At 54.3% G+C, this 23,647-nt stretch overlaps 1 protein-coding gene and 1 long non-coding RNA gene across 5 annotated transcripts; one reads left to right on the top strand and one right to left on the bottom strand.

Annotated features, from left to right (window-relative positions):
- Positions 1–372: 372 nt before the first annotated feature.
- On the bottom strand, positions 373–2,939 carry LOC119564353. 2 transcript variants are annotated; one of them, XR_006287102.1, is made up of 3 exons: positions 2,436–2,939; positions 1,713–1,981; positions 373–1,282 (listed from the first exon to the last, which is right to left on the bottom strand). It is a non-coding gene; the product is annotated as an uncharacterized LOC119564353 (long non-coding RNA). The 2 variants fall into 2 exon arrangements; XR_005223141.2 differs by having other exon boundaries at positions 1,713–1,942; positions 2,436–2,936.
- A 456-nt stretch (positions 2,940–3,395) lies between these two features.
- DMAC2 (distal membrane arm assembly component 2) lies at positions 3,396–23,567 on the top strand. Of its 3 annotated transcripts, XM_037884378.1 has the most exons (6): positions 3,396–3,479; positions 7,881–8,062; positions 9,542–9,622; positions 9,774–9,913; positions 21,177–21,339; positions 23,137–23,567. In XM_037884378.1, the coding sequence occupies exons 1-6, from the start codon at positions 3,462–3,464 to the stop codon at positions 23,333–23,335; spliced, it is 783 nt and encodes a 260-aa protein (XP_037740306.1). In that variant the 5' UTR covers positions 3,396–3,461; the 3' UTR covers positions 23,336–23,567. The 3 variants fall into 3 exon arrangements, 2 of the variants coding, with proteins under 2 accessions (XP_037740306.1, XP_043390463.1); XM_043534528.1 differs by lacking the exon at positions 9,542–9,622; XR_006287195.1 differs by lacking the exons at positions 3,396–3,479; positions 9,542–9,622; positions 9,774–9,913; positions 21,177–21,339; positions 23,137–23,567 and adding an exon at positions 4,738–7,143 and having other exon boundaries at positions 7,881–8,016.
- Positions 23,568–23,647: the final 80 nt, after the last annotated feature.

The following is a 23,647-nucleotide window of genomic DNA, read 5'->3' as shown; positions in this document are numbered from 1 at the left end:
ATCAGGACCAGGTTGTGCAGAGCCCTTAGGGATACCCCGCAGGGCAGGTGCTCCCCATATTCTGGACCCTGCGTCAGTTACAGCAGCCTTGGGGCTGCTCTAACTTGAACTCCGCCCCCTGTGGGCCAGAGAAGAGCTACAGCGCAGTGCGCCCCGGCCACACCGCAGGTCCACCCTCTCTGCCAGGTCTGGGAGCAGGGTGGGATCAGGACCGTCACCCCAACTCCACCCCAGCTGGGGGAGCCCCATGCATGTGGGGATTCTCAGGGTGTTTCTGCCCCACTACGCTGCAAGGGGGGTGCAGAGGGGCCCAGGCGTGACTGAGAACCACACCCAGTTTCTCCTGGAGACATCCTCTCCCAGTGCCATGCCCCAACGCCCCTCTCTGCACCTACCTCTCTGTGGTGCAATGGCGGAGCTGGGGGCCGGGGGTTCTCCTTCTGAAACAGGTGGCCAGAGCTCACTCCAGAATCAGGTCTCCCCCCAGGAGGAATGGGCTGTGCCCGCCCACATAGGGAGAGAGCGCATGCCCCCCCCACTAGAAAAAAATATCTCTCTCCTCTGCCCCCTTTACACGGCAGGACAACGCCCCGTGACCCACACTGATTTCTCTTCGCTGCGCCTGACTCGTGAGGAAGACGACGGCAGAAACGCCCTGCGATTCTCTCTCGTCCTCTCAGTTGCCGTGGGGCAGAACGCGGGCGCCAAACTCTCCGAACAGATCGGCGGGGCCCAGTTCAGAGAAGCTGGGGCAAGAAGAAAAGCAAAGGACCAACTCCTTTTATTTTAACGTGGCGGGGAGGGAACAAAACCCCCAGCCAGAGAACACGACAGGCTCCTTTGCCGTCTCCTCACGGCCATCCATTTCCCCATCCAAAGTGGTCCGGATAGCTCATAACAGGCCCGGGATCTTCCACCCTACAGGTCCTCTCCATCCCAGCAATGCCCACTCCCTCGGCCGGCCCAGCCGGGGTTATATAAAGGGCTTCCCTACCCAGAACCCTTTGCGGAGAAGGGAAGTCCCTCCCCTGCGTCTAGGCGATCGATGGTTCATCTAGCCAATCAGCTCTTTCACCTGCATGGTTTATAAGGCCTTCCCCTCCACCCCACCGCTCAGTGTCAAGGGGCAGAGATGCCAGTGGGAGGAGGGGGCTGGTCCCAGCAGCTCCCCTTCGGCAAAGAGCTCTTCCAGCTCCAGCTGCAGCTCCCGCAGGTCCTGGATCTCCTGGGCGATGGGGTCCAGTTGCCGGAGAAGCGCCCGGTCGGTCAGCTGCAGGCTGAGCTGGGACAGGGATGGGAGGAGAGGGAGGGAGTTACGACTGGTGGCTTTCAAGGGGCGGTGAGAGTTACCCATGAACCCTGGCCCAGGCCAGCCTGGAACTGGCCGCTCTCCGCTGCTCGTCCTTAGCCGTTGGCGACGGGACTCTCCGTCACTTCCTGTCCTAAACGGGCTGCTGGTGTTGAAGGGAAAGGAAGGGTCTGTAACCAGGAGAGGTTGCTCCCCTCCGCGACCAGGAATCGTGGCTGCTCCTGTCGAGCCAGTCGCGAGCAGTGAAACCTGCCGGCAAAGCAGGTGTCTCCATCCCCCTCTGGTGGCAGGCCTGCAGAGAAGGTAACGGCCTTCTACTGCAGCCAGTTACCCCTGAGGAGTCCTGACGCCAGGGCCCGCCTGCCAGCACCGAACCCCTTCTGAAAAACCGGGCCGAACTCACCAGCTCCTTCCGCACCCAAGAGATCCTGGCCTGGAGGCTGGAGCCCGGAGCGCCGTCCCTTTGGCTGCTTGTCCCCCGCACTCCTAGGGCCTCCTGGCGCTCCCCTGCCGCCGGAGGGCCATGCGTGGGGGGGGGCGCGGAGCACTTTGGGCAGCTGGGGCAGCCCCTTGAAAAGGGACCCCTCTTCCTCCATCCAGCGGCATTCGGCCATCGGGGTGCCTGGGGCTGGCCTGGGGCGTCCGGGAAACAGGGTCATGCGCCAAAGGGTCCTATCGCAGATGTGGATTATGGCTGGCACCCCTGGCCTTTTGCGCAGGGGGTTGTTTCCCCCCTCCCAGACGTTCCCCCCCCGCCCCCCAGTTTTTCTCCTTTAATCCTGCCTGACCACCCCCTCCTTCTGGCCGAGGAGAACTGAGGTTGGTGGACACACGGCTTTCCTCGCAGCACGTCTCTCACATGAGCCCTGGGGATGCTGCCGGGAGCGGGAGAGGAGACAGGGAGGGAGATCCTGAGCACGGGGGGAGCGTGGCCGGGGCGAGAGGGAGAAACCAGGGCGTCTGTTGCGTTTGGTAGGGGATTGCAAAGGAGAAGGCTTTTGCGCCACCGACGGTGGGAAGGGCCGGAGGAGCCCCCCTGGGAGAGGGAGGAGGGGACGGAAGGACAAGCCGGCGAGCGAGCACCGTTCCCCAGCCCCGAGGGGGCAGTTGAAGGGACCCCCCTTACCGAGCGAGGGCGCTACCGAGCGGTGCTCCCGCTCCCCCGAGCCAGCGGGAAAGCTGAAGCGCCGATTCGCTTCCCCTCCTGTCCCACGGAGCTGCTGGGCCTGCAGTGCAGGGAGCGGCTCTGGGCGCTGGCTGGCAACGGGTCATAAACGCGCCAGGCTCCCAAGCAGCCAGCGGAGCTGGGGGCTCAAAGTTCGCAGCCGAAGCAGCCCGTCCCCACGCCCTTTGGCACGCGGCCGCCCGGCTTGCCCCTTCCAGCGACTCCCTCCGTCACCCGAGCGGAAATTCCCAGGGGAAAGGCCGCACGCCCTGGGCAGGAAACCCCATTGCCTGCTCCTGGGACCCCCGACCTGTATGAAGGGGGCACTCAAGCTGCACCGCGCGCGTCCCAGAGAGCGCAGGTGGGGCTGCTGAGCCCGGCTTTGCTGGGGGTCAGGCAGGGGACGGCTGGGCCACCCCCTGGCTCAGAGGAGCGCGATGCAGGCCCCTGCCTGCGCACGGCACCGGCTGGGGAGCTGGAGTCCGGCCGCGGGGGCCCATGCTGGGCCCCGGAGGGGAAACAGAGGCAGGGTTGCCCGGCGCGGTGCTGAGCGTCGCCCACGGCGCCCTAGACACCCTCGCCCCCCGTGCGGGGGAGGGCTCAGCTGCGGGTCGGCCCCGGGGGGCTCTCCCTGTTTGAGAGCGGGGCAGCGGGTCCGTTCCCCACCGGCCGGCCCGTGACTCGGCTGGGTGCTGCGGGGCAAGAGCCCGGAGCGCGTCCCCCAGGCCGGGGTGGGGGGAAACTGAGGCACAGAGTGGGGAAGCGAGGGGCTCAGGGGCACACGAGGAGTAAGCGCTGCAAATAGCGCTCAGGATCCCCCCTCCCCCCGGCCAGGGCTGGAACCCAGGAGTCCTGGCCCCCGGAGCCCCAGACCACTGAGGGGGCGGGGCTAAAGGGGAGGGCGGGGCTGTTCCTGAGGGGCGGGGCGGAGCGGGAAGGGTCCGGGCGCTCCGCGGGCGGGGCCGGGAGTCACGTGGCCGATCCAAGATGGCGGCGCCCGGGGCGGTAGGTGGCGGGGGGGGGAAATGTCCGCGCGCCTCGGCCCCGCCCGCGCCAGAGCGTCCCCGGGGGGGGGCAGGTTCCCGCCCGCTCCCCTAACGCCCCCCCCCGGTCCTCTGCCCCCCTGGGGCCCCTGTAACGCCCCCCCCCCAGCGCCCGGGTCCCGGCCCCCCCCCGCCCCCATAACCCCCCCCCGCCGAGGTCCCCAGCGCCCTGGTCCCGACCCCCCCGCTGCCCCCATAACCCCCCCCAGGGGTCCCCAGCGCCCGGGTCCCGGCCCCCCCCACCCCCGGGGTTCCCCAGCGCCCGGCCCCCCCCACCCCCCGGGGTTCCCCAGCGCCCGGGTCCTGCCCCCCCCCCGCCACCCCCATAACCCCCCCGGGGGTCCCCAGCGCCCGGGTCCTGCTCCCCCCGCCACCCCCATAACCCCCCCGGGGGTCCCCAGCGCCTGGGTCCTGCTCCCCCCATGGCGGCCCCCCCCGGGGTCCCCAGCCCCTAGGCCGGCTCCACGGAGCGAACCGCTCCGCCTGAGCGAGTCCCCGGTCCGAGCGCGCCGCCAACCCTGTGCCAGCCGGGCCGGCTCGTCGTCCGGGACCCTCTGGCTCTGCTGGGCCCTGGGAAGGTCCTGGGGCTGTTTCCGCGTTGCCCGGGGGCGCGTGCGGCAGGGGGCGACTGGCTGCGGGAGGGGGCCGCTCGGGCGCGAGGCTGCTCAAAACCATCCCCAGAGCCAGAGGGTGACCCCAGCGTTGGGGTCGGGTGAGCAGCACGAGGTCGTGAAAAGGACCCATGGTAGCATAGCGTAGAGAAGGCCCCAGATGCTGGATCTGGGACGGGCCCGTGGTCCCTGCGACCTCAAATACCCGACCCCATGTCCAGGTTTCGCCGGTGCCGTGCGGCAGCTTTCAGGTCCACGGGCCTCACTGTCGGAGCCGGGCCTCGGGAAGCAGATCCCCGCGTTGGCAGCCAGCGACCTTCTCCACGCCCGCCTGGCGTCAGTGTCATGTCGGTTTCTAGTCCCTGTCCCTGCAAGAGCCATTGTTGTTGGCTGGTCGTGTTGCCCTGTTGTGTGGACTGTACCTGGAGGGCCCCCCGCAAACCCAACCTTTGTTTAAAATTGCCTCCTTTGGAATTGCTTATAAAAATGGCTTTTTAAGAGCTCTTCCCTGCCCTCCAATATTTTTGGGGCCAAATATCACCATGACAGTTTCCCTTTGAAACAGCAGCTGTTTTCCAGTCCAGAGGGGGCTGCATTTTGTTGGTGAGTGACGTGCGTCCACGGAGGCTGAGAAACGTTCTGGCGTCCTTTGCTAGGAAGGGTAGGCTCAGGGAGAAGGGTTTTAACGAATTGGATTTGAAATGTGAAATCCCTCCGGGGGAAGAGGGAGCTGAGAGCGCCGGCCAGTAGATGTCACTAGATCTCTTTGGGACAAGCTCAGGAGCGTCCCGGATCAGGACCTGGTGCTTTTCATCGCTGGGTCAAAGAGTTGAATTCAGCCCTGGTTGGTAGTGACCTAAAGCACTGATTTGATGGTCTCGGTGTTAAATTAGTTGTATGTGAAGACTTAATGCATGGGTGAGCTGTGTCTCCTTGCACTGATGGTAGCAAACAAGCCTTGATTGTGCTGTGAAGGACGCGTCAGCCTTGACAAACTTCCCCATGACTTCAGGACCAAGCCCCTGTTCTTGTGACATTAACTTCCTCAGTGAAGAAGTGGATTCTTGGCCAAAGTCTTTGCAGCCTGGTTAATTTTTGCAGTTACTTATAAAACCTTAACCCGTCAGGTGAAAAAGGCAAAGAATAAAGGAAAGGAGTTCTGTATTTGAGAACCACGTGGGATTCTCAGCAGTGCTAACCTCAAGCATTTAAAAAAAATCACAAGGCAAGCCCCCCAAAGATTGGGAGATTGGCTTAAGAAACATGGCATTTCAAATCATGAGTTTGGAGTTCCTCTGATTAGCCTGCTGGGTTTTTTTGAGTCTCTAGGGTATGCTCAGGCCAGAGGGGTTTCTTTTGAAAATGAAAGCCGAGATTTTCATGACTTCAGGAGTTGGGACATTAAGACAAACAGCACATATCGCGAATCGTGATAAAACCATGAGAGTTGGCCACACTGGTGAGTGGGGGGGGTGGGTGTGCAAGGCTGGTGGCGGGGCAAAGATGGAGCGCGTGGGGCCAGCCGCCCCCGCTGCTGGTCTGTCACCGCAGCCCCCGCTGCGTGCTGGCTCTCGGCCTGCAGGGCCCCCCGGCCCGTTTCCGGCCGGCACGCTACGTGCTATGAACTGCAGTGGCTGGTGTGTTGTCTCTGCTGCCCACCCATCGACCCTTTACGTGCCCCCTCTTGCTGTCCTCTCCCTCCTTCGCCCCCCCCCCCCCCCCCCCCCCCAGCCCCGCTGCTCGTCCATCTCCCTCACCCAGCGGGCGCATCCCGCTCCCAGCGCTGTGGGGAGAACCAGCCCCTGGTCCGAGCGCTCAGCTCACCAGCAGCCTGGCTGTCAGGCTCCTTCCTTCCCCCACTGCCTCTGGCTGGGCCGGTGCCCCGGGAAAGCCAAGACCCTCCGGCCTGGGGCGCTGGCCAGGAGGAGCCGAGCCCGGCATGTGCCAGAGCCCTGCACAGCGCTGGCACAGGGAAGCCTCCCCGCCCCTCAGCTGAGCTCTGGAGTTGGAGGGGGGAAGCGATTTCCAGCCTGTTCATGCCCCCCCGCCCCCCATGCAGGCTCCCAAGGCAGGGGCTTAGCCCCTTCTTCACCCGCCTCCTCCCACTGTGGGTCCTGTCCCAGGGAGCGGGGCTGCTCTGTTCCCTCGGCACCCTCCCCTGCTGAGCCACCTCTCTTGCCCCCCTGCAGTCAGGTTCCCTGGCCCCAGGTGCACAATGCAGCCTTAGGGCTTAACCCCTTCCTGCCCATGCTGTAGCCAGGGGACAGGAGGCGGCTGGGTTATGTCAGTGGCCAGCAGTAGTCTGGAGGTGTTAGCTGCCTTTCTGACACTGCGGGCAGGAAGGGACAAGCTGCTTCCAGTGGGGGGAGGGGGAGAAGAGATGGGTTCTGCAAAGACGGGGGCCAGGTGATGTGTGTGTGACACCCCTCCCCATGTGAACCCTAAAGCCTTAAGGTAAATAAAGACTCCAGCTACGCAGTATTTCTTTTTAACGGGTTCAGTCAACTTGGTGTTAGTTTGAACATTTGTCCTGCATAGCTCTGATTGCATTGACCTCGCTTGAATACGAGTGATTTTACCAGGTGTCCCGTGTTCAGCACAGGGAAATATGGTCACCCCGCCCGTCAGACCCAATTTCCCAGCTGCCTGGGTGATTTAAGCTCTTGGCTTTCCTTTTTTCCCCTCCTCCCCTTCTTGCTAATCATGTTGCAAAACCAACCCCATGAGACCTTCCATTTGTGGTTCCAGCACAGGAGAGTTGCTCTGCTGGGGCGTGGTTAGGTGTTCCTCAGCAAGGGCCGGAACAAAGGTCTCTTCCTGGTCACTTGCTTCCTCAACTCAGGCCAGCTGCTCAGATCTGTGGCCGCCCGAAGCATCTCCAGCGGGGGAGTTTAAGGTGCTTTTGCTGTAGCTAGCACTGCTGTAATTGCTTCTCTCCTGTAGACAGATGCTTCAAGCTTAAGAAAACCTGTAAATGTAGCTTCTGGTTCTGCAGCTAATGAGTGAAGCTGTGAGGTGGATAAGTCTCCTTGTAGACACAGCCTGGGGAAGGGATTTGCTCCAGATTTGGCAGCAGTTGGCAATCCGCCTGGGGATAGGACTGAGCTTTCTTGACCCCCAGACTCATGATTATCCTCTTTATACACAAGGGAAACTGAGGCACAGAGAGGGCAAAGTGGGAGAACTGGGAAAGAAACCCAGGAGTCCTCAATCCTAGTCCCCCCTGGCTCTAACCGCTAGACACACTCCTCTCCCAGAGCTGGGGCTAGAACCCAGGAGTCCTGGCTCCCACTCCCCAGGTAAAAAGCATTGTAAATGAGAAGCAGGTATAAAGCGGCTCCCCTGGCCTGGGGAATCCAGCTGTTTCTGCGGGTGTGACACTGTGAGCAGCCATCCGAGGTGTGAAATCCAGTGTCCTGCCAGTGCGGTGCGATCGATCATACAGGATGTAGCCAGCAGACGGCGTCTCTTGTGTGGCTAGAGCGAAATCACCCGGGGAGAGGCTCCTGTGTGGCCTCCACCTGTCGGCGAGCGTGAGGCTCTGACCCCTTGGGAGCAGAGAGGCTACATTTAACCTCTAACCAGCAGAGCCCTCTCGGAGGCGGGGGTTGGGGAGGAATTGGGTTGCTTCCATTAGCAGAGGGTTCTCTTTGTCTTATGGTGTTTGCATTGACAGCCCCCAACCCCCTGGCCTTAGAAATCTGATTGATTGACTCTCTGGGAGTTCACATGATTAACCGTGTGTCTTGCAGCTCCAGCAGTGCAGGGCTTTCCCCCGCCTTCTGTGCGCCCGTCGTCCGTACAGCAGTGCCACCTGCCCAGACCCTCTAAAGGGTGGCATCCTTCAGTACCTCTGTAACCGGTTCTATGACATCGAATACCTCGTCGGCTGGAGCACGAAGCTTCGTTACAGAAACCTGCGAAGGAAGAACGCGTACGTACAGCCCGCGTCTCCGGTGTTCCCCAGCTGAGAAGGGGGGGCGGGGGGGCTGGAGAGGGATGGCTGGAACTTGACTTCCTGGAAAAGAGAAACCTCTGGCACTTCCCCTTCTGAGAAGCTGATGACTGTAAATGTGATGGTTACGGAACTGCCGGGTACCTGCAGGGAGACCTGCACAACCAACCGCTCATGGGAAATCTAAAGCGGAGCTAGGCGGGAATTTTTAAATTTTTTGGGGGGTGAAAAATGCTGATTTTTCAAAACCGAAGCTGTTTGCGGGAAAGGGTCAGTTTTGATGAATTTCCCAGCAGGACACAAATGCTGGAAAACCCTTTTGAAATGGCAAGTTTCATTTTTTTTCTTTTGTAAGCAACTTCTTGGTCTAGAAATGTAACTTAATTGCTACTAAAAGAAAAGTTAAAAGGGTCAAAATTGAAGCAAATGTCTCCGAAGTCAGAGAACGTTTCCACCGAGTCAAAGTGCATTTTCCTGTTCCGTTTGCCTGCTCACAAAAGTACTGGCGATTTTGCCCTTTTGTCGCGATTCTGTATGAGAAAATTTTCCTGCCCGGCTCTACTGTAAGGAAAAGCACTTAGCCCTTCTGTGGCACTTCTCCTCAGGAGAGCTCCAAACTCAAAGGCGCAGCTGTCACGACCGGGTTGTGGGCCGTCCGACCTAGTAGTCGGAGCCAGCATCTGCAGTCACGAGTCAGGAACCAGGGTCAGAGGCAGGAGACAAACTGGAGGTCGGGAACTACAAGTCAGGCGCCAGGCGCTGAGCTGGGTCGGGACACCAAGCAGGGGGAGGGTTGGAGTGTGGCTGCTTCTGTGAACCTTGTGGGCCCGGGTTCAAGACCCATGACGCAGGGGACTTGCATGTGAGCTGCAGAGCCTTTAAAATCCGGCTTCGCCTGCGCCCAAGGACTAGAAGCTGTTACCAGCTGATGGCATGGTCAGTGGGTTTTCTGGGTCTCCGTCCGGTTCCTAGCGGCTCACAAGAGTCATTAAGTCTCAGGGTTGCTCTGGTCCTGGCATAGTGTGTGGGAGAGAAGCCGCCCTGGGTGTTGGGACTTTGTTCGCCAGCGGTTTTTAATTTCAGGACGGTTATTTGAGTCCAAACCGTATTGTTTGTTGTTACGGTAACACTGGGAGCCCAGTCGTGGATCAGGGCCCCACTGTGCCAGGCGCTGCACAAAAACAGAGGAAAAAAAAGTGTCCATGCTCCTCTTATCCAATTTACATGCTCTGGCCCCGCACGGATGGAAACAAACAGGCTCCGGGTATATATTTCTGGGCAAAATTTCTAGTAGATCATAACCTCTTTGGAGCAGGGTCTGCGTGTGTACAGCTCCGAGCACACCAGGGGCCTGCTCCAGGTCCGAGGTTAAATAATAATAATTAATAGTCCTTGACATGCACCGTTTTCGTGTTGAAAAATGTTGTGATCCTTCCCCTTCCCCCCTCCTTTTGCCAGGTACTATGGTTACACCAAGGAGACCTACGGAGACAATGTCGCGGCAGCCTACTTTGTCCTGTCCAACAGGGGAAGAGTGAGGTATTGACGCTCTTGGCCAAGCCCTGGGGACGTGGGTCTGGCCGGGAAATCCCCTTGGCAAAGTCCCGGTTCCTAGTGTGGGGTCTCCGTGGTGCCTCGCCCTGACTCACCCCCGGCTCAGTTCTCCTAACGCTGGCGTTTCTCCTTCCAGGTTTCAAGGCCAGGAGACCTGGTTCTGTGCGGACCGGCGAGGGAAGTACAGCTCCGATTTCCTACAGCTCCGAGATGTGCCTGTGGTGGCCATCGACCTCTCTGGCTCCGTGTTGAACTACAATGGGCTGGATAACCTAGGTGAGAAATGGATGGACTTCCGCGGAGGACGTTTGTCTGTGGGATCTTTGGCGCAGCTGGGGGCACTATGAAGCACAGAAACACTTGGGCTCACAAGTGGCTTTTCTTATGGAGGAGGCAGTGCGGCCTAGTGGATAGAGCCCCGGACTGGGACTCAGAAGAGTTCCCAGCTCTGCTGCTGTGCAGGCCCCACCTCTGTGCCTCCATTTCCCCATCTGTAAAATGGGAATCGTGATCCCAACCTCCTCTGTAAAGAGCTTTGAGATCGAAGGATGAAGCTAGGGGTGATAAGTTTTGCTGATTTCCCTCATCCCCGAGCTCTTGAACATCCCCAGGAGTCCTCCAAGGAGTGAACGCTTCTCAGGCCACATACAGTTAACCTGTGGAACTCACTGCTGCAGGATATCATTGGAAGAACTAGATTAGTACATTTGAGAAAAGATAAGACATTTACTGTAACAGCAGTGGCAAAGCTTTTCTCCTATGAGAAACCCAGGGCGCTATCATTATTAATTTGACAGTAGTGCCTGGGCACCCCCGCCGTGGCCCAGGGCCCCATGGTGCTAGGCGCTGTACAAATACAAAGATGGTCTCTGCCCCATAGAGCATACGGTCTAATTTGTAGAGTGCTTCGGGAGACGTGGATTGATAGGTGGAGGCAGAGATTGTCCCTTCTTGTCTTTACGGCTGGTGCTGTAAGGGGCACACAGCGCTGCTCAGACGGCTGCCGTGTGTCAGGGAAGCGATGGTACAAATACAAAGCAAGACAGGCCCGTTTCATACTAACTAATCCCAGGGGGCCGTGCTGACGCTGGGTGATTCGGGGATGTACCAATCTATTTATCTGCTGACGTGATGCCGAGGCCACAAGGGCTAACGCAATCCTGGGCTGCATAAACTGGGGAATCTCCCGTCGGAGCAGAGAGGGTGTTTCCCCTCTGTGTCTGGCCCTGGCGCGACCGCGGCTGGGACCTGCCGTCCAGTTCTGGTGCCCACCAGTCAGGAAGGAGGTGGATCGGTGGGAGAGGGGTCAGGATTTTTCACAGGGAGGGTAATTTACTAAAGCAGTTTCCCAAAGGGGGGGGGTTTGAATTCTTTAGTCCTGGTCATTGTGAAATCAAGGGGGTGTGTTTGTCTAACAGCTCTGCCATGCTCTGGCTTGTGGCACACAATCAGACCAGCTGATCACACGCTCGTACAATCTGTTCATCCATTTCAGCACGGCAGTTTTTGAGCTGTTGAAATACACTTTGGCCTTTACCTTCCTGCTTCCTGTGCCTTTTAATATGTGATATCCTGCCCTGGCTGGGAGCCCGTCAGAGGCAGTAATGTAGCAGGCTCCTCTCCAGGCTCACAATGGAGAGATCGTGTTCTTAATGGACAAGATGAAGCCAAGGAAGGTGGAGGCCGAGGATCTGGGTAAAATCTCCTGCTGAGGGTTTATTAGGCTGAGAAATCGTCTCCCACGGGAAGTGGCTGTGACCTTCCTGCCGGAGGCGCTGGCCAAAATCCTGGAGAGCAAAGATGGGGGAGATGGGGAGAAAAACCCTTTTCTTGTCTCTAATTTCTGTGGGGTCACTGCTGCGTCTGGCTTGGAAATCTCCTGCTCTGACTGTTATTCCAATAAAATAAAAACCAGCAGGATCTTATTAAAGGGGAAAAGGCAAAATACCACATTTATTGTGAATACAGAAAGAATCATAGTAAGCAGTTAGTTATAGCTATAACATTCCATTCAATCTCATATTTATTCACACATTCATTCATACACACACACACACACACACACACACAGGTTCTGCAAGGTTGTTGTCATAGTTACCAGCCTTAGAATTGCTCATGCCAAGCCACTGGCCAGGTGGCCTGGACATGAGGAGGGAGCAGGGCCTTGTCAGATGCTCATCTGATGCTCCTGGAAGTTGGTTTGCAGAATCGGACCCCAAAGTTCTCACTTTCTAGAGTCCATTTTTAAAGGAATTTCTTCCTATGCCAGTCTATGGGAATTGCTTCATCATGCTGTTGCTGACTCAATCAGCAGATGGCACATTCCTGACGGCTCCGTGCTGCTAGATGTTATCTTGTTCTTTGGTTCTCCCGTTCTTGAGGCTGTTGGGTGGATTCCAGTCTGCCCTCTGGGGGTCCTCTGGTTATTTCCACTTGACGCCTTCTTCAGCCGATGGACACTGGATTCTTAGGCTGGCACCTCCCTGATCATTCAGTGATTATCCACACCAAGAATCCATCCACATACATCCTTTATCTCTATTTTAATCACAATTGTTAATACAACAAAAGGGCGGGGGGTCTCTGGGTGCTGTTTCTGTTGGTAGAGTATTGCTTTGAGTCTCTCTCTCTCTGTGAATTGCTTTGAGAACAGACTCTGTCTTAGAATGTACTAACGCAATTAGCAGCTTGCAAGTTTCACACCTAGAGGGAGAGAAACAGTACCAAAAACCAAGAGATCTCTTAATTAGTAATACCCTGGAATTGAAACTATGGGGAATCAAACTCATTTGTGATTTTAATACAGAACTTCTTTAATATGATCCAACATAATCCCCCTTTTGACACTAAGATTTATAATCGTCAGTGTCACTTTCTATGTAGCCTATTCAAGAGAAGGTACTGTGAGGCAATTTGAGTTTGTGATTCCAATTCATGCCACATACACGATCCCAGTGATGTATCTTTACTACAAGGTTCTGGGGCAACAGGCAAGGTGAGGCACACCCACTTTTGAGGAGTCCATTCGGTACAACCTCTAGTGTCCAATAGCTTCCCTCCCTCCCCAGCCCACTGGCTCGAGGTCCAGGGTAGCCAGAAGGATCCCACGTGTAATATGGGGAGTGGGTTAACCTTCAATACCTTTGCCTCCAGGGACTGTTGGTGCAATTCTGACAGCAGTTTCTCCCATTAACAAGTCTGGTTTACAATACTGGAAACATATTGCATGCATTCATATTGATAAGTGTCAAACAATGATCTCTTTCTTTTTTAACAAATGCATCAAACCTTAATATTTCCCAATATGACCCAGAACATTTTGTGTTCCAAAGTAGCTAGTGCAAGTATCTGCATTTCAGTGCATCCCATGGCTATGGCTGTGGAGTTTCCTATTTCTAATATTTTTTTTCTTATGGATAAGCCATGTGATAGTATTAAGCCATTACCAAAGATTCCATCGGCCTTTTAGGTTACCCAGACCAATTTGGACCAAGTCTACATTGGCATGTACTTGTTTTTGTATCGGGCTGTCCTGTAGTTGGGACAGAGAGCTTAATTTATTTTTAATTACCTGCAGGTCTTTAGTATTTTTTTTTTTTTTAAACACACAACAGTGCTAGCAACAAGACAAGACAAAACATAGAACACAAAACACAATTTCTATTGTGACAGTAGATTCATGCTTTTCAGCTGGCATCAGCTTTTCCTGATTTTCTGAAAGACAAAAAGAACATGTTTCTACCCCTTTTGGGGTGTCAGATTATTGCTTAAAATATTTCTTTTACAAATACCCTTGCTGATTGCAGGCAAAACAGAGGAATTACCCCCATATTTTCCTGTTTGTTTTTTTTATAGGCAGGCCAGGTTTCAATGGCTTCTGTCTTTTAAGGGTTATGGGGAAATTATCCCACTGTTTAGTCATTAAATCCCTGAGGTGGGGTACCTCAGTTTCCCTTCTTCTACAGCAGACCAAGTTTATAATGTTTTTCCTGCTGTGTTAAGCTTTAAGTTTATTTACAGGTAATAGCTGAGAAGCATCATTATCATACAACCTTAAAGGGTTTTTCCAAAAATCATACACACTATACGTTGTTACAGGGGTACTTATTCTCATTAAATTTATTAAAATTCTCTTGTGATCCCATGCCTCTTATTTAGACAGGTTTCAGAGTAACAGCCGTGTTAGTCTGTATTCGCAAAAAGGAAAGGAGGACTTGTTGCACCTTAGAGACTAACCAATTTATTTGAGCATAAGCATCTGATGAAGTGAGCTGTAGCTCACGAAAGCTTATGCTCAAATAAATTGGTTAGTCTCTAAGGTGCCACAAGTACTCCTTTTCTTTTTATTTAGAGTTTGCTGACCAGGTGTGTCCTTTATCTGCAGCTCCTTTGTGCTGCTCGTTCTTTCCTTCCTTTATCATTTAGGTCATTTGCATTTTCACAGCCGCTTCCTGCTTTTGGATTTAAAGCCCTCAGCAGCTGAGAGGCTGGATCTTAAAAGGGACACAATCAACTTTCACCAGAGTTTTGATCACTTTTAACTTCTCCTTCCAAAACACACAGCAATGTGAAAAAGAAATCCCAACCTATGGTGGCTCCCTTTGGACCCCTAATAGCATTTTAATTAAGTAGCGTGGTATGTTTGCATTTCTTTTGCCCCTTCTACAATACACCCTGCGCATGTTCTGGGGCAAATGCACATTCCTTCTGTAGTTTAACTTCTATAACGTGATCCAGATCCATTTTTACCTAAGGTGTCACTATTTCTTTTTCTTTTTCTTTTTCTTTTTCTTTTTTTGCTTACAGAGTTTTCATGTACCTTTATCAAAGTGACAGTCTGATTACTCAGAGCCATTTTAAGGCTCAGTGTTTCTAACATTGCTTCTTCTTGTTTTGTGCACCTTACCCCTGCTGTTGCTTCAGAGGGGCACTGTCTTTTTTAATTTCTTTTTATTTATTTATTTACTACAGCTCTCATCTGCTATTTTGTTACAAAACCAAATGAAAACCAACCAACCAACCAAACAAAAAGAAACCAGAATTTTTTTTTTTCTGATTTTGACTGCCCTGCTGCAGCCACAACTTAATAACATTTTAAATTTTGTAAAGCAGTGAGTTACCTTTTAAGGGTTAAATGCCAAATCCCAAAGCCAAACAACACTAATTACCTGTGTCTAGCAAAAAGGTCTGTCAGTTTTGCAACTTTGAATTAAAGAGTCAAATTAATTTTTAGTGGCATTATTTAAAACAAAAACAAAACCAATTGGTCCTTAGGACTTTACATATTTACACTCACACAGATAGATATGTACACATTTTCTTTTCCTTAACATCCCTTCCACACTGCTCCTTTTTTTTTTTTTTTTTACATCTTACATTCCCTTTATACATTTGAGACAGTTAAGTTCCAATAGAACCCCCTTCTGTTCTTTTAGCAAATTTGACTAAATTGTCCAGTCAAATGATTTTAATCAGATAGTTTATTTTTGCCTGGCTAATTTACATACATTCCTTTGGAAAAGGGCCCATTTTCCCTTCAGAATGGCTGCAAAGAAACCAAGAATGCTCTTTCTCTAACACTTTTCCTTTTTAACATTTTCACAAAGTTTAGCTGCTTAATTCCCTCCAGCCTCTGCAGAGTTAACTTTTTTACTCTTTTCTCTTTGTCATTATGCCTGGGGGTGCCGTACATAGGACCTTCTCCCCCTTCACCTGTGTCCCTCCAGCCTCTGCAGAGTGAACTTTTTCACTCTTTTTTTGCATTCCTGGAGTGCCTCTTTCACTATTTTCCGCTGGCTTTGGGTATTTGTAGCCGGCACCTTCCAATTGCCTGCTCCCTTTTCCACCATTTGTGCCTTTTCCTCTTCACATGAGGACAAGCGGAGGGAAGAATCCTTACAGGCCTCCCACAACAGCCAAATTGCTGCTGCATCTCTGTTGGCAGCAGGAGAAGGTTTGTATATGAGGATACACGGAGCCAATCTATCCTCTAGGTCCGAAATAGTGCAGACATCAGCTAGGGCTTGTTTAGTCCAAGGACTGTGCCCAAATTTTTGAAGGATTTGTTTAAAAGGTGTAATTGCTTTAACAAAAGGTGAGGTTGGAGTTCCTTCTGATTCCATTCCTCCCTCTGGTACTGGCTTACCCTGTTTTCTTTTAAACATCTTAACATGGATATTTCAATCTCTTTGTCACTGCTGGTATTACTTAGCAAGTGACACAGCCTAGATTCTGAAATCATAGCTTAATCTATGCGTTTTTCCCCTGCTACCTTCCCGGAGGCCAGCAGGTCTGGTTAACCTAATAGAAATGCCTAGCTCAATAGAGCTGGTGGTGTGCACACCAATATTTACAATAACTGAGGTTTTTTACCAATATTCCCCCTTTCGCAATTCTCCACCAAAATGTTATACCAATAAAATAAAAACCAGCAGGATCTTATTAAAGAGGAAAAGGCAAAATACCACATTTATTGTGAATACAGAAAGAATCATAGTAAGCAGTTAGTTATAGCTATAACATTCCATTCAATCTCATATTTATTCACACATTCATTCATACAAACACACACAAGGTTCTGCAAGGTTGTTATCATAGTTACCAGCCTTAGAGTTGCTCATGCCAAGCCACTGGCCAGGTGGCCTGGACATGAGGAGGGAGCAGGGCCTTGTCAGATGCACATCTGATGCTCCTGGAAGTTGGTTTGCAGAATCAGACCTCAAAGTTCTCACTTTCTAAAGTCCATTTTTAAAGGAATTTCTTCCTATGCCAGTCTATGGGAATTGCTTCATCATGCTGACAGGTTTCAGAGTAACAGCCGTGTTAGTCTGTATTCGCAAAAAAGAAAGGGGGACTTGCGGCACCTTAGAGACTAACCAATTTATTTGAGCATAAGCTTTCGTGAGCTACAGCTCACTTCATTGGATGCTGTAGCTCACGAAAGCTTATGCTCAAATAAATTGGTTAGTCTCTAAGGTGCCACAAGTCCTCCTTTTCTTTTTGCTTCATCATGCTGTTGCTGAATCAATCAGCAGATAGCACATTCCTGACGGCTCCGTGCTGCTAGATGTTACCTTGTTCTTTGGTTCTCCCATTCTTGAGGCTGTTGGGTGGATTCCAGTCTGCCCTCTGGGGGGTCCTCTGGTTATTTCCACTTGACGCCTTCTTCAGCCGATGGACACTGGATTCTTAGGCTGGCACCTCCCTGATCATTCAGTGATTATCCACACCAAGAATCCATCCACATACATCCTCTATCTCTATTTTAATCACAATTGTTAATACAACAAAAGGGCGGGGAGTCTCTGGGTGCTGTTTCTGTTGGTAGAGTATTGCTTTGAGTCTCTCTCTCTGTGAATTGCTTTGAGAACAGACTCTGTCTTAGAATGTACTAACGCAATTAGCAGCTTGCAAGTTTCACACCTAGAGGGAGAGAAACAGTACCAAAAACCAAGAGACCTCTTAATTAGTAATACCCTGGAATTGAAACTATGGGGAATCAAACTCATTTGTGATTTTAATACAGAACTTCTTTAATATGATCCAATATTACAGCTTGTATGCTGTTCATTGTAATAGCTCTCCAAAGACCCGTTTTGGGGGCCAGCAATCCCTGTCCTGACTCATTTGTCTCATAATGTGGGTCCCCTGGTGTTTGCCTTGTACCAGTCTTTTCCGTGAGTTGCTGGTGCCCTGAGCCCGTGGCTGGGTGCGCGTTGGTCCCGGCGTCTGCCTTGGTGGATCCAAACGCAGGGCTGGAGCCTTGGCATGCGGCTGGGTGGCCCGTTGCCCCGTGTTTGGGCTAGCTTTAGTATAGATTGCAGGTGCTTTGGCCTCATGGGCAGTTCCTGGTGGCTCTGCTGGAGGGTTGTGTACCTTGCTGTGAGATCCTTCGTAATGCCATCCTGGCTGCTTCTAATGCACGGCTGGAGGGATGATGTGTCCATTTCCTGGCAATCGGAAGCAGCTGCTATCTCAGGCAATGATTTGATGAACCTAATTCTTATGTCTGCATCAGTCTGAAATAATCAGATGTGTCCAAAGACCCACAGCTGCCATCTGTTGAGACCAGATCTCGGGTTACACGGAGATCTGTTGCCCAGTGTTTAGCTGTCACTTTGGGTCTGATCTTGTTGAGGACTCATCATTGCCAGCTCAGGATTTTAGTGCGAGTCTGGCCAGATTTGGTGTTGTCCTTAAAGCCCCAGCGCCTGGAGTCCTGTGATTACATGAGCCCCTCAGGGTATGTGCACACTGCAAAGGAGAACCCGTGGTGCTGAATCTCAGAGCCTGGGCCGACTCACTCGGGCTCTCGCTGCGGGGCTAAAAACAGCACAGCAAAGCTGGAAAACATGCCGCAGATCTGGGCTCCCGGCAGCATGTCGGGTATTAGCCAGACTGCCATCTTTTTGAGAGGTTTGCCCCCTTGCCCACCCGGTACTGGGACAAAACCCAATGTGGTTTTGGCCAGCATTGGCCGGGAGACTTGGTGTTAAAAGCATCCAGAGGGCAGGGCGAGTGGCTGTTCTGGACACAGGGCAGAATGGCCGCGGGCCATAACTAGGACCTCTCCTGGTTGCAATGGTGCTAAGCTGCCTGGTAACCAGCAGTTTGTCGTGTAGAGTAAAGGTCAGTGGCTCTTTGTTTCCCCGTCTGGAGTTAGACGAGCTGGTTCCCCTTGTAACGGAAAGCACAGCATGCTGGGCCGAAGTCAGCCCTGCAGTGACTTGCCAAGGCTTGAACCAGGGAGCAGTGTGACCCTTTGTCTGCAGCTATTTTCCTCGTTTTCTCCGCCGTTAGGCAAAGGGGAGGCGGGATGAGGAGGCTGCCCCTTCTCCTTAGGCCGACGCAGCCCCTAATTTCTGGGGGTCGGTTCCTGACCTGGCTGCGAGTCTTTGATTATCAGAGCCAGGTTTGGGTGGTCTCTGGTTGCGGGAGGTTTGGGTCTTTTCTGGGGTTGGATTTTCTCCGCCCCTTGGCTCGCTCCTCATTCTCGCACGCGGCCGCCCGGCCTGATTCCCAGTCGCCCCGCGCCATGTGTAGTCACAGCAGAATGGCGCAGAGGGGCGGCGTTTCACCCCGCTTTGTGCTGATGGCAGGTGATGGGGAACTAGGTACATCACTGGCACCGTCTCTGAGCGTCCCTCAGCTGAGCTCAGGAATAGGCCGGTCCTTACAGCCGTTGGCTCGTGTCATGGTCTTTGCATCACCGTTGCTGCGCGGTTCCACGCGTCTCACGTGACTAGACTCTGCGGAACTTGTGTTTTATTTTGTCATTTTGATGGTGAAGGTTGATAGTTATTTTTAAGCATTTTTAATTTTTTTAAATGGATGTGAATATTCACTGTTGTGGGAAACTCTGGGGAGGTCAGACAAAATGGGGGTCAGACGATGGTTACTGAATGGCAGGAGATGCTGAGATTCAAGTTAAAGCTTTATAACCGTGAAATCACAAATTGGCAGCATCAGGTGTCAAAACAGACGAAGTAATTAGCCTTAAATCAAACGCTCGAGCAGCATTTTTCGTACTTAGCCTAGCTCTACACGTTGATCACCATTGCTGGAAATCGGCGTTCACCGCCATGTACTGATCAAATCTGAGTTCTTCCGACGCTAGATAGAACCCAGTCCCCCGGCTCACACCTCTCTGTGCCACTCCTAAAAACGAGGGTTTGGTATTTATTGCCCTGGAGCTTGTATTTCATCCGCCAGGTGAGGAGACCTTGCCTCTGACCGGAGTTGGGGGAGGAGAGAGAACGAGTCGGGGCTCTCCTCGTGGATGTTGAATCTCTGGCCGCGTTGTAGCTGGCAGAGATTATTTTTCAGGTTGCCAGTAGCAGGCAGACGGATCTTTGAGCCTGTGTTGCTCGCGTGTGTCACGTCAAGTTACGATTCCCCACCTCCTCTGCCACCCTTGGCCTGCGTTTCTTCACCTGGGCGCGTAGTAGGCGCATAGATACCAAGGCCAGAAGGGAGCATCCAGTCCAACCTTCTGCACATTGCAGGCCACAGATCTTCACCCACTCCTGCAACAGACCCGTAATCTCTGGCTGAGGAAGGGAAACCTGCCAGGGTCTCTGCCGAGCCGACCTGGTGGTGGTGGTGATTCCTTCCTGACCCCAAATCTGGTGATCAGTTAGACCTGGAGCATGTGGGTGAGACCCACCAGCCAGACACCTGGGGAAGAATTCCCTGTAGTAGCTCAGAGCCCTCCCTGTCTAGTGCCCCGTCTCTGGCCGACGGAGATATTTGCAGCTAGGCACCTGAGCACACGTTCAGGCGACAGATAAAAGGGCCGAAAGAAAAGGAGTACTTGTGGCACCTTAGAGACTAACCAGTTTATTTGATCATGAGCTTTCGTGAGCTACAGCTCACTTCATCGAATGCATACTGTGGAAACTGCAGAAGACATTATATACACAGACACCATAAAACAATACCTCCTCCCACCCCACTCTCCTGCTGGTAATAGCTTATCTAAAGTGATCATCAAGTTGGGCCATTTCCAGCACAAATCCAGGTTTTCTCACCCTCCGCCCCCCCCCCCCCCCCAACTCACTCTCTTGCTGGTAATAGCCCATCCAAAGTGACCACTCTCTTCACAATGTGTATGATAATCAAGGTGGGCCATTTCCTGCACAAATCCAGGTTCTCTCACCCCCCTCCAAAAACCACACACACAAACTCACTCTCCTGCTGGTAATAGCCTATCCAAAGTGACCACTCTCTTTACAATGTGCATGATAATCAAGGTGGGGCATTTCCAGCACAAATCCAGGTTTTCTCACCCCCCCACCCCCATACACACACAAACTCACTCTCCTGCTGGTAATAGCTCATCCAAAGTGACCACTCCCCCTACAATGTGCATGATAATCAAGGTGGGGCATTTCCAGCACAAATCCAGGTTTTCTCACCCCTCCCCCCCCCACAAACTATTGCCAGCAGGAGAGTGAGTTTGTGTGTGGGGGCGGAGGGTGAGAAAACCTGGATTTGTGCTGGAAATGGCCCAACTTGATGATCACTTTAGATAAGCTATTACCAGCAGGAGAGTGGGGTGGGAGGAGGTATTGTTTCATGGTCTCTGTGCATATAATGTCTTCTGCGATTTCCACAGCATGCATCCGATGAAGTGAGCTGTAGCTCACGAAAGCTCATGCTCAAATAAATTGGTTCGTCTCTAAGGTGCCACAAGTACTCCTTTTCTTTTTGCGGATACAGACTAACACGGCTGCTACTCTGAAACCTGTCATAAAAGGGCCGGGTTTCCAGAGGGGAGAGCACCTGCCGTTGCCGGAGATGTCATGTGGGTGTGGAAACTGCCTGGCACCCTCCTGAAGATGGGTGCCGGGCAAGAGGTAGCTTGGTAAGTGCCACCTCCTATGGGAGGAGGCAAAATTCAAGTCCCAGGGGGTCACCTCGGAAGCTCTCCCTCTGGGCAGGTAACGAGATTGGGGCCGAAGGAGGGGGGAGGGCTGGGGGGCTGCCACCAGGTTTGGGGCCCACAGCTCCACCCTCCTTTCCCTTTCCGCACCTGCAGTGAAGCTGACGGCGCTGAGGTCCCTGGACCTGAGCCGCTGCCCCCATGTTGACGACTGGACCCTAAGCCGGCTGCATGTCTTCAAGGACAGCCTGGAGGAGCTCTCGCTGGCTGGGTGCCCCCAGGTCACGGAGCGGGGGCTGGCTTGCCTCCACCAACTCGAGTGAGTGGAAACGCTGGAAGCGCGGCGCAGTGGTCAGAGCGCGGGGTGGGGAATCGGGACACCTGGGTTCGGAAGCTGGCTTTAGGACGGAGTGGAGGGTTAGGGTTTAGAGCAGAGGGAATTGGGAGTCGGGTGGGGTCTATTTCCGTCTCCTGAAGGAGAGTGATGCCTAGTGGTTAGATTATTTTCTGAACTCTAGGAGGGGAATGGGGTCTAGCGATTAGTGCAGCGGGCTGGGACTCAGGACACCTGGGTTCTCTCCCCAGCTTTGGAAGGGAAGAGGGGCCTAGTGATTAAAGCGCGGGGAGGGAGGGTAGGGTGGCTGGGAGTCAGGACTCCTGGGTTCTCTCCCCAGCTCTGGAAAGGGAGTGGAGCCTAGTGGTTAGAGCGGGGGGGAGGGGGGGGGGGCTGGGTCTCCCTCAGCTCTAGGAAGGGAGTAGGATCTCGTGGTTAGAGGGGCCAGGACTCCTGGGTTCTGTTCTGTTCTGGGCTCCAGGTCTAATGGTTAGAGCTGGGGAGAGTCAGAACTCCTGGGCGCTATCCCTCACTTTCACTATCGCTCTGTGCCTCAGTTTCTCCCTCTGTGAGTGAGGGCGTGTTAACATCTGCCTCCGGGGGCAGCTGTGCGGCCTGGCTAATCAACCATAAAGGGCTTTGAGCGTGAGCGTGCTCGGGAGGAGCCCAGGAGCGTGAGGGTTCGTCCTGCTCCGCCCCTCAGGCAGCGCTGCTGCGCCAGCCAGGGGATCCGCCCTGAGTCGCACTCCCGGAAAAACCCCTGGTGGCTCTCAGCCGCGAGCGTCGCCGGGGACGCTGCCACGCAGGCCCGTGCGGGAGAGACGCGGCCTCCGCTGGAGCGGATGAGTCACCGCAGGGCGTGGTGCGGGCAGGTCCTTTCCTTCCTCCTCGGCAGGGCGGCAGGGGCCTCCTCTCGGGCGGGTGCTGCGAAGGTGGGTGGCTGCTCCCCGGGTGCCCCTGGCTGGGGAGAACGGTGTGTTCCGCCCACGTGGGCGCTAACGCGAGGTGCCGTTCCAGCGAGGGCCAGGCCGCGTTAATGGGGCTCGGGGAAACCTGCTCGGTCTTCACCTAACGGGTGTGAAAACGCCACGTGCCCCGGCTCCCCGCGGATTGTACCGGTGCCCACCCAAGACACCCTGTGCCGGCGTCCTGTGCACTGGGTTCACTTCCACAGCGCCTCTCCTGCTGGGAGCGGTGCTTGTGCGGACACCGACCTTCGCCCCAAGAGATCAAAGCACTTTCCAAACCCCCGTCGGTCTCCCCGTCCCCCCAGCGGGCAGGGAGTAGCAAGTTGCTTGAGTCTGTGCTACCTGGGAGTAGAACCCAAGTGTCCGGGCCACATTTCTCCCTGCTCTAACCACTAGACCCAGCTCCTTCCCCTGCGGCCAAAGGACCAGGGCCAGGCTTTTAAAGGTGCGCTGGTGCCTGTCTCCCAGGGGAGCGGATTCCCGTTGCATTTCCAGTGGGAGTGAGGAGCCGAAAGACTTTAAAAATCCAGCCCTGGACACTCTCTCTCTTCTATTGTGCTGAGCGTCCTTTGAGGGGAGGCCGTGGGTTTATGGGCCTGTTGGAAGAGGGCTGGCGGGGCTTGCTGAAGGGATAGGGGGCGTCGGGCTGGGTGGGAGAAGGATCTGCCTCTGGTCCCAGCTCCGGGGGGGAACCTTTCTAGATGAGTCACTTTCCAGTGGTCCGGAGGCCGTCAGTCCGTGGCAGCGTTACCCTAGCCACAAGGCAGCTAATTGCTCTGTGTTTCGTTATCCCTTTTCCCCATCACCTGCCCAGGCACCTGCGACGCCTCGACCTCTCGCACCTGCCCTCGGTGCCCACCCCGGGGCTGATCCGGATCTTGGTGGAGGAGATGCTGCCGCAGTGCGAGGTGGTGGGGCTGGCCCCGGATTCTGGTGCCCAGACGAGCGGGGACGGAAGGGAGGAGCCCGGCGTCCCCAGCGGAGCCAGGAGAGCTGGTGAAATCCCTGCCTGACACCTGGCTGCTCTGCCCCCAGCTTTTCCTGACACTGATGGAAGAGGGCGGGAAGCCGCGCTCTCTTCAGCACCCTCCGATCATGGACAGCGAAGGACCCCAGCGTCGCGGTACCTTTGCGGGTGTGCCTGGGCCATGCTGGGCGATCCGTGCCCCCCGGCTTTGGTCTCACGGAGGACGGGGCTCGCAACGGGCTGAACCGTGCTGTGAGCATTAAAGGCCTCTCCGTGTGCCACTCTCACATCCTTGGTTGCGGGAGAGGCCTGAGCAAAGGGAGAACTTGGGGATTCCCAAGAGACGGAGATGCAAGCG

This window comes from Chelonia mydas, chromosome 23 (assembly GCF_015237465.2).
Source record: "Chelonia mydas isolate rCheMyd1 chromosome 23, rCheMyd1.pri.v2, whole genome shotgun sequence".
Lineage (NCBI taxonomy): Eukaryota > Metazoa > Chordata > Testudines > Cheloniidae > Chelonia > Chelonia mydas.
The sequence above is the reverse complement of the archived record's forward strand: the minus strand, read 5'-3'. Positions and strand labels throughout refer to the sequence as shown.